General features: G+C 32.9%; 2 protein-coding genes across 4 annotated transcripts; one reads left to right on the top strand and one right to left on the bottom strand.

Annotated features, from left to right (window-relative positions):
* Positions 1-3,148: 3,148 nt before the first annotated feature.
* Positions 3,149-6,114, bottom strand: LOC105136045 (soluble inorganic pyrophosphatase). 3 transcript variants are annotated; one of them, XM_011041231.1, is made up of 9 exons: positions 5,789-6,114; positions 4,875-5,010; positions 4,747-4,775; positions 4,417-4,482; positions 4,170-4,277; positions 3,976-4,041; positions 3,732-3,852; positions 3,548-3,629; positions 3,149-3,434 (listed from the first exon to the last, which is right to left on the bottom strand). In XM_011041231.1, the coding sequence occupies exons 2-9, from the start codon at positions 5,008-5,010 to the stop codon at positions 3,392-3,394; spliced, it is 651 nt and encodes a 216-aa protein (XP_011039533.1). In that variant the 5' UTR covers positions 5,789-6,114; the 3' UTR covers positions 3,149-3,391. The 3 variants fall into 3 exon arrangements, with proteins under 3 accessions (XP_011039533.1, XP_011039525.1, XP_011039516.1); XM_011041223.1 differs by having other exon boundaries at positions 5,725-6,113; XM_011041214.1 differs by lacking the exon at positions 5,789-6,114 and adding an exon at positions 5,198-5,375.
* A 3,741-nt stretch (positions 6,115-9,855) lies between these two features.
* Positions 9,856-14,981, top strand: LOC105138346 (serine/threonine-protein kinase ATG1-like). Its single transcript, XM_011044407.1, has 13 exons — positions 9,856-9,867; positions 9,982-10,099; positions 10,552-10,610; positions 10,866-10,930; positions 11,547-11,640; positions 11,730-11,810; positions 11,914-12,025; positions 12,220-12,274; positions 12,420-12,649; positions 12,753-13,117; positions 13,812-14,109; positions 14,203-14,273; positions 14,361-14,981. The coding sequence occupies exons 1-13, from the start codon at positions 9,856-9,858 to the stop codon at positions 14,595-14,597; spliced, it is 1,797 nt and encodes a 598-aa protein (XP_011042709.1). The 3' UTR covers positions 14,598-14,981.
* The last annotated feature ends 565 nt before the right edge of the window (positions 14,982-15,546 follow it).

Raw genomic sequence — 15,546 nt, 5'->3', positions numbered from 1 at the left:
AGTTTAACAAATATATTTATAAATCAATAAAACAAGTCTAGAAACAAAAGAAATTTGGTTGCGCTAGACCAAAATGATGAGTCAAAAAAACCATAACTTTTTATTAGATTGTTAGATCAATTTAAAATATTTATAATAGTTTTCGAAGATTGTTTTTTCTATAATAGTCACTATGCGAATCATTGAATCTTTAAATATAAAAAAAAAAATCACACTTAAGCCTTAATTTTGATAATTTTGTTATTTCCCATGTGTTTTTGGATTTCCTACTTTATTTCAAATTTTTTTATGTTTTTGTTGTTATTTTTTAATTGAGATAGAATTTATAACCTTTTTAAGGTTTTATAAACTTTTTTAAAAAATATATTTTATAATTATTATTTTAGAGAGAATAAACCTTTAAATTTGAAGTTTATATTTTCAATTCTTTTGGCCCATCAAATTTCTATATTCTTTATTTGTTATTATTTTTAATTTATATTTGCATTAGTTTTCATCTCAATAATATAAAAAAAAAAAGATGTTATTTTAAAAAATTTTATAATTAATTTATATTTTTAAAGGATTGTTTAAGTTATTTTTTGACCGGTAAATAATCAGATGATACCAAGAAAACTCCTATATAATTTAAATTATTTTTCTACTAAAAAGCATGTTAGCAATAACTTAGATATTCTTTTACATTTTTTTTTTAAAAAAACCCACCTAATCTTACTTGTGACTTGGCGTGGAAGAATGATCCAAGCCTGACGCTATGAAAAGAGGAAAGATTACAGATGAAAACTGGTTGTAGTCTTCTTTTTCACGCCCGCGAATTCGGAGCTTCCCATATAAACATGCAGGAACCCCGGGTATCGGCCCATTGTTTTGTTCTGTATTTTCTTATTTAGCCTATAACATAAGTGGCTGGGTTCTTGAAAATAAACATGGGCCGAGCTATGGTAACCATCGATGTTATTGGGCTGCTAAACTGAAAAGGAGGCCCATAAAGAATCCTAATCTTTTCTTTTCTCGATAAGAGGCCTGCCAGTATGGCTGTGTACGGGAAACCAAAAACAGGTTAAAGAGCATATGATTGCCTTTATAAAATCATAATCTGGAACCACCATATCCCTAAATCAATTTCTTTTTATGAAGAGAGTCTCGATCTGTTTTACATGAAATCCAGCTACATGGAATTAATTACCACGCAGCTACTAATTGCTAGCTGTAAAAATTAAAAATTAAAAATTAAAAATAATGAAGCACGGGCATGTCGTGGCCCTCTCCGCACCTCACTAATTCTTCGCTACGTGTACGGAAACTAACTTATATCGGCATGGAAGATAAAATTATAAACGAGATTTTTTTAAAAGAATTATTTAACAGAGATAATTTTTATTTTATAAAACATAATTAATTAATTAATTGAAGTTCTTTATTTTACGTGGGGTGTCCGGGCCAGCTTACACGCACTACGACTAATCCCCACGGTCTACTGAACATTCTGCAAGCCCAGTGAACAAGTAAGATACTGTGAGAGTGACAGACATACATGGTAAAATTCAAATTCAAAGATGATAAGTCTCTTCCACCACTTATAAGAACCTCACTTGCAATTAATTGAAGTTCTTAATCATTACTCAAGTGTCGTCGTCATCTTAAACTGGCTCTAATTATGGTCAACCATACGTGCTTCCAAAGCTAGCATGGAATCTTCAGTCTTTCAATTACTCTGTTGCAACTTGTAATGGCCAACCATTCTCTTTCTCTAGCGTTCCACGTTTTTGCACGCGTGAGAAAAAATAAACTAAAATCCATTGCTCAGGCTCAGTCAACTCATATTATCTGGCGTGCTCTGCACAGGTAAACCACGAACTACCTTTTTTTTAATTCTAATTAAATTAAAAATTATAATTTAAATAGAAAGAAAAATCCAAATACAACAAGAAATATATTATAAATTTTAAATAGTCACTTCTAGTTATTATTTTAAAGCCTCCATTTTTTATGACAATGAGATTTTAATCTCATAAAAAACATGGTTTTTAGAATCTTTTATTAAAACATTTATTTGATTTCAGAGTCAAATTAAAAGTTATGTTCGGTTTATAGATTTTGTGTTGGATTTTTCTAAAATTCCTTAAAACCTATAAAATCTTAGCAATTAAAAAAATAATACAAAAATAATAATCATTCCAAAAATAATAAAGAAAGTGCCTTACCTCAATCTCTTAAAAACTTGCCCTAATTTAAACTTGACTATACCAAAAAATAAATATAATATTATCACTAATTCATGCACAAGTTAGCTTACTCTAAATATATTAAATCCAATTTTAGTAGAGATATATTCATATAAAATCTTAAAATCTAGAATTTCTTGAGACCTAACAAATCAAGATCACATGAAACTATTTTTTTTTTAAAAGAAAAAAGATGATGAAAACTTCAATTGATATATCTTGTTATCTCTTACAACAAAGTCTCGACCACCAATTAAATTTGTAGTTCAAAAAAATCAATTTAGTATAAATACGTTTACTTTGAATGACACGTACACACTTAATCAACCTCTTCAGCAATACAAATAAGTTGTTTTAGCTTTTCTTTCAAGATTGCCTGATTTAAAATATATTTTAAACTAATTCAGGAGCTTTTCTTAATTTCTTCTTTATAATACATCAACAAATATTGCAAATATTGCAGTTTTTGCAAAAGTATTGTTCTTGTCATGGTTATTACAATGATAAAACTATCTATTTTCAAGAGAAGACACCTCATTTATATTTTCCATCCTTGTTATTTGATATTTGATAAGGTTGAAAATAATAATAATAATAATAATAATATATTTTTTTATCATCCCAATATAAAATTTTCTCGTACAAAATCGTAAATTAATGATGGTATCAAAACTTTCCATTATGGAATTAAAGGCTTACCACTAGAGTTCTAAATTCTAGAACTTCAAATGGTGGTGATAAGGACAGTTTTGAAAGAAAAGGCCTGGTGGAGAATGTTGATGATGGGTTGAGATTATGGTGGTAGTCCCACAAAATGAAACGACCTTGCATTGCTCTTTCGGGCAGAGAATGCTGCATGTTCTTCCCGTATCAGAAACATTCTGTACTGGATTGTTATTTGCAACGAGGGAGAACCTCGGCTTACTAAGGAGAGCAAAAGTTTTACTGACGATTACTTCATCGTATCCAATCTCCTTGATCAAGACTGACATAAATGATCTTGCAGCATTGTTTAAAACAAACAAGCGCACATAAACAATTCAAATCACATAAAGTCCAAAATGAAGTTTGAACATAATAATCTTAAATGATGGTTGATAATCCCCTTATTACAATCAAAGGAATTCCCTCAATGAAAAAACATGGAACACGGCCATGTCAGGCGTCTACCGCCGCAGGGTGTGCAGAATGTACTCAGCATAAAGGTCCCTGCACCAAACAATGTATAAAAGTTCATAAAAAATGATACCGCGTCGAATTCGATAACTGGCATTGGAAGGAGATACTGAGCACAAATCCTTTTGTTGTTTAGAGAAACTTACATTGAGTACTGGATAGCTTCAACAGCAGAATTTGAAGGTAAAAAGTCATTAACTGCAACCTCCTTGTTCTCATTTTTCTTGTCTGTGCAAGCGTGTTAAGAAATCAGTACTCGTCACATTGTAAACAAACATCAAACAATACTTGCTAAAATTAACACTGGTTAGCACAAGAGAGAAAGGATACAATCTTCAAAGAAACGGCGGATCTCAGAAAGACGATGAGGGGCCAGCTCCCTGATATCAGTGTAGTGCTTGTACTCTGGATCATCAGCACACACTGCAATAATCTTGTCGTCTTTCTCTCCCTGCATCAAAATGAAAATGACAAGGTAATTTAATTGCAATATAAAGGAAAGAATTATCAATGGTAGAAACGTAAACTTTTAAGTATCAGTGATTCAATTAGCTTTAGAATTCCAGAAGATTACCTGGTCAATCATGGGCATAAGTCCAATAGCCCTGGCTCGCAGAAAACAGCCAGGAAGGACAGGCTCCTACTAAGATCAGAAATTCAATTGGATCACAAGGTGCGAAATTAAAAAACGGTACCATCAGGTTTGCAGGAAAAAAATTAAGCAGAATCTTGAATTTGACATTAAATATCAAATAGAAATCAAGTCACCTGCATGAGTACCAAAACATCCAAGGGATCATTGTCTTCGCATAATGTGCGAGGGATGAAACCATAGTTGTGGGGGTAGACCACCGAGGAATATAAAATCCGATCGACCTAAGCATTCATTTTGACAGAAAAAACAAACAAAAGGCTATGACTGATATGAAAAGAAAGTGTAAAGAACTTCCTCCATAGTCCAGGGTCTAGGACTTTTTTTTTCTTTCAATTTTGATGGATGCAGAATTATTCATACCTTGATTAGTCCTGTCTTCTTGTCCAGTTCGTATTTGACCTTACTTCCTTTTGTTATCTCAACCACCTGTTTAATTCAAGGGAAAAAAGTCAAGAAAATACTTCACCATGAAAACTACGAGCTTGGAAATCACCACTCAAATGTGCACTCTAGTTACAAGTCACAATTGTTTCTTGGGCAAAGGAACGTTAGTGAAAACATAAGCAAAGAAACAAATGATTTGATGCAATAGTTTTCATATGATCATAAATATGTCCTTTATTTCAGCTTTTTTGTTGGGTCTATGCAGTTTAATCTTATTTGATAGATAAAGTTAGAAGAAAGACTTACAACATTGAAAATGTGGGGAGCTCCAGGCCCTGCAGACAACATTATTTTGGAGCATAATTAATTTCACAACTCTTCTTGAATGTAAATCAAATACAAACATCAAATACGATCATCTTCTGCATAAATACCAATTTCAAGATCATGCCAAGGATGTGCAGCAACAGTTCTCCTTGACAAAGATGAAAGGATTCTCTCGTTCAGACGGGGTGCTTGGCGCTTAGCTTCAACAACTTCATTTTCCTGTGTTTTCGTTTCATCACTCATCTGTAACCAGAAGAAGAAGTTACTTCAATGTCTGATGATGATTGTTGAACTTGCAGGAAATTATTCTCAGCTAGATAAAGCTCAATTCAAGGCAAGTCTAAATATGGTATAAAGATACAGCCCAGGAGGGACCAAGAGAATGCAGACCATGGATCAATATTATTCATACAATTTAGGATTCATTTACGTTTCGTTGGTATAAATAGCTAAATGACTGGACACAATGACACTGATCTAGTGCCATCAAAGACTTATCAATAACATCCACACAGGAGGTTGACTATCCAAACCAGTTCTTGCAGTGCCAAGTTACTAAGACCTAATACAATGAATCAATATCATCAACTTCAATGGCGCGGAGGTGATTTATCGTGAAGATTAGTTTGTGTTTGCATTTAAATGGATCTCCAATTATTGTATCATTCTCAGGAATTCAGGACCACAAATTTAATTAAACAACTTTTCTCTTCAGTGGAGTTCAAGACATACATAACCAAAGTTTCTCCCACCCAAAAAAGAAGAAAAAAAGAATTGGGATTTGTGCCTGTGCACAAGAACCCAGAAAAAGACATAACATTATGAAATGTACGGTGATATCTACAAAAACAAAAGAGTATCAAAAAGTTTGATCGGTGAGTATTTGCAAAGAATCAGAAAAAGGCAAAAGAAAGAATAAAGAAAAGAAACCTTCTTTGTAAGGAAAGAAGAACATACCTTGGTCGATGAAGAAGGCACAAAAATATTGAAAAGAGAGTAGGGGCAGGGAAATGATCCTAACCTTGCGAGAAGGGTGTGCAGTATATAAGCGAGATATGTGCTGTATTGTATGGTATTTACGGAAGGAAGAGGGAGAGAAACAAGGGATGGTCAAATCGTCGTGTCTGAAGAGGAGAGAAGGTAGCTTGAAACCTCCTACCGCTATTTTTAGCTCAAAATCCTTAAAAGATTGTATGTGTTGTCATCGTGTGGAATGAAAACTGATAAAGAAACGCAGAGTACTACTCGTCTGGTATTATTGTGATGCTGGTTAAAGTTGACCTTGTCCATGGCCATTTAAAAAAGAAACAAAAAACAAAAAAAGGGGGGAGAAGACCTTGTCGATGCAACCAACACAGGATGACAATTGCAACCGGTTGGTGAGAACTTGTACAGTTTTTTTTTTTTTGTTCTTTTCGATTCCAATCACTCATCTCCAATTAAATTCTTTTGAAATTTGAGACCTGTGAGCTCACAGAAAAGAAAAATACTATAAATTACACATTACAAATTTAAAAAAAAAAAAAAACTTGTAGGAAAATCGCTGTACACTTGGAGAGAAAATCACAGTGGAGTATTCCATGATAATTTTGTTTTTTCAAAAATATATTTTCGTCCTTGTTTAATTCGTTGATATCAATGGGTTAAATTTTATACTTAGCTTTGAATAAAAAATCAGTTTTATTAGTTTAGAGAGATTAAAGTTTGGGGCCCCGATTTTAGAATTTAACAAATATTAAGTCGCTCCATTAGGGATTGTTTGTGCGTTCACGGCAATATATATATATATATATATATTTGATGAGTGTGTGTGTGGCGTTTCATTAATTTGATGAGTTTTGAAATTAACAAATAGATAGACTTATCTTGATTAATTTTATGAATTTTAAAGTTAATAAATATATAATTTATTATTTATTATTAATATTAATAATTACAAAACTTGAACTTAAAATTAAAAAAATAAAATTCTAAGTTTTTATTATTGAAAACTTATTTAATAGTTAAATATTAAATTATATATATATATATATAATTATCCTTTATATTATGGGTTGCATAGAATGATGTAACTCCTTGGCCATAAACTATATGCAAGATTTTGATTCAAATATTTTAGTTTTTTTTTATTATTATTAATATAGATATCTAGATAACTTATATATATATATTAACTAATTTTATAACTTTTAAAATTAATAATTATATAAATTTTCAATAACCTAGAATTTATCATACTCAAATTAATAATTTTTTAAAAATAAATTTTGGTAATTTAACGTACACCTATCAAAGTTAGATTTTAGTTATTTTTATTATTGTTGTAAAAGAGGGGACATCCGCATCTGTGCCTTATTCCCTCTTTAAAAAATCAGTCATTTGGAGATGTTTTCTTATCGGCAAGAAGGCTGGCTCCCTCCCTCTTTGATGCGCTTGTTGTGCTGCCATTTTATGTTAAATTTACGGATTGATGTCCTTCCCGGAAGATCAATTCTATTTTACAGCATAACAACAAACATTCAACAGGAAGGAGTGATGTTACGATAAACCTTGAATGGAGAAGAAGCCTTTAATGGAAAGGAAGTGTGTTGCAGAAGCAGAAGAAGAAGTAATAGCAGATTGGAAGCAGCAGGCCAGCATAACAGTTAGGGTGGTTAGTAGTTAGCAAGAATTTGTCGTGGGGTACCAACAACTTGACACGTTTAGTTAGATAGTAGATAAGTGACATGTTGTCCAATCACCTGGTCGGGTTAATTTTTATTTTAATATAAAACCGTTATAATCTCTGAGACATTTTTTTTAATATAAAAAAATGGCTAGGAGTTTATAACGATTTTAAAGGAGAAAAAAAAAAGAATTCGAGAGGTGCGTCATTGACTTGATAATCTTAATTAATTTAATAATATAATTAAAAAAAAAAACTTATAGCAGTTTGATGTGAAGGTTTTTGCCTTTAGACTTCTGTGAGATAGTATATCTAAACTAAAAAAAATCAATATGAGTCGAATTTTGATTTTTTAACTTATTTTTAGATTTTTAGAGTTATTAGGTGGTTTAAAAAGGGTTTAACAATGTTTATTTAATTTTTTTGTCAATAAAAATAATAAGTTGAAAAATAAAATTTTTAATCTAAAAACTATTTTCCTTTATTTTTAAAAAATAATGATTGGATTTTGGACATATAGATAATTAATTTGTATTGATTTAGATTGGTCAAATATATTAATATTTTAATATTTTTTATATAAAAAAAATAACATCTTAAGATTTTATATAGTGAATCCACGTGGTTGGATTTTTTATCATCTGATTTTTTTATATTGAAATAAAATTTTTAGTTTAATCCGGAGTGCGGTACAGTGGCATAGTAACCCGCTAACCGTCCTCCATGAACACGTGTAAGATGGTGCTTGATGGACTCCACATTGTCCAAGACACAAGGCCCATCATCTTTTTTGGGCTGGTGCCTCCTGTGTATTAAGGGCATCTTCAACTCGAGGGCACAGTTTTTAAATATTCAGTCAAATTTCAAAATCCGAATATCACTTTTTCCCCAACCCCCGAGACCGACAACTGCATATATTAGCCCTCGTTTGTTACTGTGGTTCAAACAGAGATTTATAAAAAAATATTTTAATATATTTTTAAATATTTATATGTTGATATTAAAAATAAAAATTATTATTATTTTTTATTTTTTTAAAAAATAACACCTACCATACCCTTAAATAATCATAAATATGCTTATGGATTATCTATATGAAAATAGTAGAGACAAGATAACAAAAGAAAAGAAAAGAAAGATATATTTGTATTTGTTAATGATATACAAGATAAAATAATTATTTTTATATCTTATTTAGTCATATTGGATAATATAAAATAAAATATAAAAAAATCTATTTTATCCTTAACATGTATTGCTATAAAACTTGCATGTTTTTTAAATTAATTATATTTTTTATTTTAGTTTATATTAAGTGTTAAGATTAATAATACTATAATAAATCTAGTTATAAAACAAGAATTAACCTAGTAGATTGACCTGAAACCGGGCCAACCCAAGACTTGTAATAATTCAAGTTTAAAAAAATAGAAAAAGAATTAACTTGATTTGATCCGATTAGAAATCCATGATGAAACACAAGTAAAAAACTAATTGATTTTTTTTTCATAACAAAGTTGCCTTAATTATTATTTTTTAAAATTTAGATTAATTCTTTTGACCTATAACTTAAATGTTGTCTCGAGTTAAGCCTTGAGTTAAATTTTAAAAATATAATAATTATTATTTTTATTTTTATATTAACCCAGGTCAACTCAAACTATAACCCGACTCTCAACCGATAACATGAGCTTTATCTTATATTAACTTTTGAATTGGATGTTAAAATTATTATAATAATTATTTTTATCATTATATATTTTTTTGAAATGAAAAGTTTTTTACAAATATATTATAAAAATAAAAAGAAATATTGAATTTGGTGACATCTTCTCCTTGCAACTTTTATTTTGAAAATATATAAATTCAACTAAATATTATTCAAAAATAGCACTTAAAAAGGAAGAAGAGAAACTAGCATAGACAACAAAAGACTTGAGTCAAAAACACAATTTGTGACAATTACGGCTGAAAAGGAGGAACATTAATTAAGTGCATGCTAATCACTTAGGTAGCTTTTCATTACATTGCTGGAATACAGGGCACAGAAACAGTGACTATACAAATGTACGTCGTTATATATATATAATTCTCAAATAAAACCTCTAAAGTAATTCAACAGGTAGATATTTGAGAAATAATGAGTGCAATTCAAACGGAGAGCGGAAACTGAAATTGTTTTGATCTTTCTGATATTATAGACATATAAAAGATCCATCAATACCGAAACAGATAATAAGACGAAGAAGAAGAAGAAGAATTTTACTGGGAATGCTCAACCAAATTAAGATGTATACACGCACAAGGAATCATAATCCATAACCAAAAGTAACCCTAAATTTAATCCCACGTTATATACATCCCAAAAAAGAAGTTATACAGTGCAAACAAAAACACCGAGAACCAATAAATAAAAACCCAAAATGGGTAGTTTGGTAAATATAATGCAACTACAGTGTTTTTTTTCCTTTTTTTTTTTTTTTTAACTACGATCTTATGTTCTTGCAGTTATTTGATTTTTTCTCTTGTAACGATGTCGTTTTTTCTAGACTGAGGAGAGGATATTTCTTGTACTGGAATACTGTGAGGGAGGTGATCTTGCTTTTTATATTCAACGCCATGGGAAAGTAACTGAGGCTGTTGCAAGGCACTTTATTAGGCAATTGGGTATTGTGCATGATCCATTTTATACCATCAATCTTGCTTTTATAAAATTTTCCGGTGATTCTGTTTTTATGAATTTTTAAAATAATTTCTTAACGTTTGAACATGGAAAGATACTGTTTTGGGTGTTCAACTCACGCTTTTAGTGTTCTCTGCAACTGGGTACCTGCCAATGTAACAATTCTTTTTTTCCTGGCTGTTTAATTAGTGTTATATTGATTATAGTGACCTATTTGGGTGTCTGTTTAAGTTTAAGATGGCTTGCAGTTTGTTTTAAGGATGATAAATATAAATTGGACGGGGAAAGAGGATGTTTAATTCAAGGTTTTTTCATAATTGGAAAGCTGGGAGGTTTTGCACAAAACAATTTGTTGGGAGTATATTTATCCCTTCCTTTTACTGCTGTTCACGAGGGAACTAAACAAACCTACTCTATTTTCTTTTTTTGGATACAGCTGTGGGGTTGCAAGTGCTTCAAGAAAAACATCTTATTCATAGGGACTTGAAACCACAGGTACTTGATTATTTTCGTAGTTCTATTCTGGCAGCATTTAGTGAGATTATCTTATTGCTGCAGTTGCTTTGAATAATTTTATTCTGGAAACAGAATCCTTTTTGTTAGGGCCTGTGCATCTGCACGTATTATTTCGCATCTACTCACACAGTACTCTAATGTTCCATTCCAGTTTGTTTGCCGTGGTTATTAGCAGCAACTTTAGCATCTCTCTTCCTAATGTGATTTTAAACTGAGAAGTTATCGTACTTGCAGAACCTGCTTTTGTCATCAAATGATTTAACTCCGCAATTGAAGATAGGTGATTTTGGCTTTGCAAGGTAAGCATGCTTTGATGTTTATGATTTTTTTTCCCGGGAAGTGCTACTACTTTTCAATTCTCGTAATTTCCCCCAACAATAGAAATGTCATTTGTTTTTAGCATACTCAACCAAGTTGAAGCTGCCCAATTTCCATTTATCTGGCTTGCCTTCGAAGTTTCATCGTGGTGTATCTAGCCCCTACATATTTCATAAGCCACATCCTAATTTTTTGTGTCCTTCAAAGAGACAATTTCAATACTGTGTTCCAATTCCGTATGAGACCTCTTAAATCATTTCAATAACACCACATGCTACTGAGTGCAGATTTATGTTCAGCTCTTGGTCTAGGGAGTGGTCATGGAAGTGCCATTGCTGGTTTCTATTGTCAGACCTCTGTGCAAACATAATTTTTTAGTAGCTTTGCTAATGTATTTGTTAACTATACATAATAACTAGTATGTAGAAAAGTCTAGTTCACAGGGAAAATTGTGAAAGCAACTTCATTCAGCATCTAAACATGACAAAACTCTGTTATTGATCTAAACAGAAAAGGCCTAAAATACTAAGTTGCCATGTAATGTTCATGAGATACTCTCTTCCACTCAGGCATCTCCCTGAATTTCTAATATGCCAGGTCCTTGGCATCACCAGACTTGGCTGATACACTATGCGGCTCACCATTATACATGGCTCCAGAGATTATTCAGAATAAAAAGTATGATGCAAAGGTGATGTAACATTTAGTTTACATGAAATTGAGAGCAGTTGATGTTAATTTTTCAAGTATTACCATTAACATAATTTCTCATACATACAGGCTGACTTATGGAGTGTTGGCGCAATTTTATTCCAGCTGGTAACTGGGAAGCCTCCATTTAATGGCAATAGTCAATATCAGGTTTCAAAAGAATTATATGCAAACCAAACATAACGAGAAACATTAGGTTTTTCCATACATTATGCAGCTCAAGGCTAATTCTCACTGCTATTTCTGTACACAGCTTTTCCAGAATATTTTGACATCTACAGAGCTGAGGTTTCCACAAGGTGCCTTGGAGGAGCTGCATCCAGATTGTGTTGATCTATGCAGAGGCCTTTTACGCCAAAACCCAGGTACTGATTACCATGGTGGATTTTTGTGCTTGTATATGTGCACATGGTTGGTGTATGTCTTTGCGTGTTGGTGTGGTGGTTTAGTGGTGGAACTATACAAGCCAAGTTAAAAATGTACAAGGGTCACTGCATAGTCATTGCTATAACTTACCTACAAAATTTTCATGTAAATGTTTCAAAACTTTCATTTGCAGTTGAGAGGTTAACATTCAAAGAGTTCTTCAATCACAAGTTCCTTGGGGAGCCAAGGTAATGTTCTGAAGTCTGAACCTCCATTTTTATTATGCATTCTTATTGGTGCATTTCATGTATGCTGCCACTTTCTGCTTTGGCTCATTAGCAGTTTGGCATATCGAAGCTACTTACATATGTTTACTAGCACAAAATTTTGTAGGCTATTGGTGAGTGCCAAATCTCCTCCACTTCCACAAGTGAAATCAGTGGCTGGGCAGTTTGATGCGTCTGCTTCTGATACAAGGTCTCAACTGGAGCATGACAACTTAACAGTGCTAGAAAAGGTCTGTGACAGAAATGAAAGTTTTCATGGGTCTTTGCCAAATATTGTGCATGATAGGATGGGGAAATCTGCTGATGGTAACCAATCTTTGTCAGATCAGCTTCAAGGTCTGTTTTTATTATATTTTATTTTGTTTGTTTTCTTAGATGAAACAGTTTAAGCTCGTGTTTTTTTTTTTGGGCAAGCAATGATTGTCTCTTTTCTATTCAGTTGCTGATTTAATGGAGTCCATAGAGAAGGATTATGTTATTGTAAATCGTCATTTTGCTTCAATGGAAAATTTCTCTTATTACCTAGAGACATCCCTGCATGATAGCTTCACCAGCAAAGCTTCCGTATACCTGCCTCAGAAGAATAACAAGGATACAGCAGTTGCTACACAAACGAAGGAGTTTACTGGTAGTTCTGTTGGCAGTGCAAACAATCCTGAGGTTCGTGGATCAGAACCATTAAGTGCGTCATGTGTGCCAACTATCTTAAGGGAAGCACAAGGACTACCCATACTACATCCCTCGATTAAGCTTCAATTCTTAAATCAGTATGCACAGGAAATTGCAGAACTAGCCCAAGAAAAGGTGAGTTTTTAGGTATGTTATGCTGAGCTCTTGTCTAACTGTTGTTGATTAATCCGTCAATTTTGGACGGGTCGTGTAATTGAAGTTAAAAATTCAGAGTCATCACTCATCAGGCATATTCTTTGGCTAGCACAAAGACGAAATGAATTATAAATCCAGACAATGCCTGTTGAGGCAGATGTACTATACAGTTGCAAAATTACATGAACAGAGGTTTTTTTTTTTTTCTTTGCTCTTGAGTTCTTCATGAGCAGCATGTTCAAAACTCTTAACTCAAGGGAGCTGGCATTTTTTTCCCCAAAGCAAGGAGCTTGCATATGCTCATTGTTTTTCATAGTATTTTATTTGTTGTGATGTTTTGAGTTCTTAAGGTGTTTACATGATTCCTGTTTCCTGCATCATTGATCATTAAGGCACCAGGCATTATTATCACAAACCTTATTTATTAAGAGAACCACTTTTAGTATTTCACATGAATTCTTGAGCCAAACCACAACGATGTGTGCAGAAAATTTCATTTGCTATCACCAAGCAGCTGAAGAGTAGAAAGGATACACTTATATAATACCACTGCTAAACATAATTGCACATGCCCAATTGCTCTTGAACAGATCTTGTCTATCAGTTACTGTTTAATTTCCTGGAGAAATGGTCCCTTTCTGTTTTTGATGTAAAGTTTTGCTGTTGCTTGCAGTATGATGCAGGAATGTTTCTAGAATCATTTTCAGTTGAGCTTGTTGTTTTGGCTATATGGAAGAGAGCTCTCGAAATTTGCAAACACTGGGCAGCCTCTACTGGAGGGAGCAAATTACATGAAAGCAGTTCAGCCAATGAATCTGCCCTTGTTTATGGAGGCATAGATTTAACTCCACTTGCAATTGGTAAATTGGATTTTATTGAGCCTTCATCAGCCTGCAAGTGGGCAGAAAAAGGGTTCATTCTTGCATTTGATCATGCAGAGAAGTTATCAAATAGCCTTCGAGACATGGATGGTATGGCTTATATCAATGTGCTGTACTTATGCATGTATTTTTTCCCCCGTGTTACTTCATTTGCAATTTCCTCATCTGTCAAATATGCTGTAGCTGCTGCTGAGATGCCTGATGCCATGGAGCTGATATTCCAAAGAGCACTTGCTGTTGAGACAAGTGGTGCTGTAAGTGACCAACATCTGTGCTGAAGCGTAATTTTCCTGTTCCTTTTACAAATACATTAATGCTGGGCAGTTCTTGTCTTCCTTCAGGTAGATGAGTATATGGAGAACAAGGATGCAGCTGATAACTCATATTCCAAAGCAATGCTTCTGCTACATTTTATAATGGAAGAAGCAACATCTCTCCCATTGAACCCTCCATTTTCATTAACTCCTGCTAGTAGGAAGCGAATCAAAAGCTACATTTTGAAATTGCAGTCTCGTAGGTCTGGCTTTTCAATGTTGCAGTCATTTCCTGAACAATCCTCGGATTCTCTTACCAAGTAAAATGTAACTCGTGTACAGCTACTTTCAGAAACTTTCCTATGCCGCAGATCACCAACACATCACCTGGAAATTAAGGTCAGATGTGGCATGCAATTTTAAGTTTGCATGTTTTGTAAATGGATGCGCACAGTAATATGCTAACATGACTAAAGAAGCACTTTGATGCATGTATGATGTACAGAACGTACAGCAGACTCGTCATCCTGGAAACGGAATGGTCTGTGTTTGAGTTGTGTAAATAAGACAGATTCTTCATTTTTTTTTTCCTGGAAAGAATTGTGAATATGAGTGCTTGCTTCAAGTTTTAAGTTCATCATTGTTACCTCAAATCAGTTGTCTTCAAGGTCTAATATGATGAGGTGAATAGCAGATTCCGGCTTTCAAGAACAAGGATGACAAACAAAGCATGCTAGTTTTTGGAGGCAAAATTACGAGCCTAACCCATACGTTATTCGATTGTTCGATCAGCCATCTAATGGTCTTGTTGGACGCAAAGCCTCAGACACGAACCCCTGACCTCCCCAGGTGAGAAGCGAGCTTGCTTGCCAAACCGTCGTCGGTTTTATTCGGAAGTGTGGGTTTTATCATCTACGGTCCGCGGACATGGACTGTTAACAAATGTTAATTCTTTATCCATCATCGTTGATACATGATGCAATTTAAATGGAAAGGGTAAATCCAACCTGTGCCAGAAGTTCTTTTTTTTTTTTGTTACAAGAGTAATTGTATATATATAAAAAATAACTATATAAAAGTAGGGGTGACATATCTCAAAAAGTATAAAGGCACATTTCTAAAGGTCGAAATGACTAAAGATAAAAAGTATAAAGGCACATTTCTAAAGGTCAAAATGACTAAAGATAACTAGAAAAATAAAAGTTAAAATAAAAAAAAAATAACTTCATGAAAAACTGAATTATTCCTTTCATACCAAATAAAATAAAAGGAC

This window comes from Populus euphratica, unplaced genomic scaffold (assembly GCF_000495115.2).
Source record: "Populus euphratica unplaced genomic scaffold, PopEup_1.0 scaffold2.1, whole genome shotgun sequence".
Classification (NCBI taxonomy): Eukaryota; Viridiplantae; Streptophyta; class Magnoliopsida; order Malpighiales; family Salicaceae; genus Populus; species Populus euphratica.
This window is presented reverse-complemented; position numbering and strand designations above follow the sequence as displayed.

Coding starts and splice junctions, on each gene's coding strand:
- LOC105136045 (XM_011041214.1), bottom strand. CDS start 5,254: ATGGCACTAGATCAGTGTCATTGTGTCCAGTCATTTAGCTATTTATAC. Junction 4,776..4,874: donor TTGGCATGATCTTGAAATTG/GTATTTATGCAG, acceptor TGTTGTCTGCAG/GGCCTGGAGCTCCCCACATT. Junction 3,853..3,975: donor TTATGCCCATGATTGACCAG/GTAATCTTCTGG, acceptor ATTTTGATGCAG/GGAGAGAAAGACGACAAGAT.
- LOC105138346 (XM_011044407.1), top strand. Junction 14,110..14,202: donor TAGCCTTCGAGACATGGATG/GTATGGCTTATA, acceptor AATATGCTGTAG/CTGCTGCTGAGATGCCTGAT. Junction 14,274..14,360: donor CTGTTGAGACAAGTGGTGCT/GTAAGTGACCAA, acceptor GTCTTCCTTCAG/GTAGATGAGTATATGGAGAA.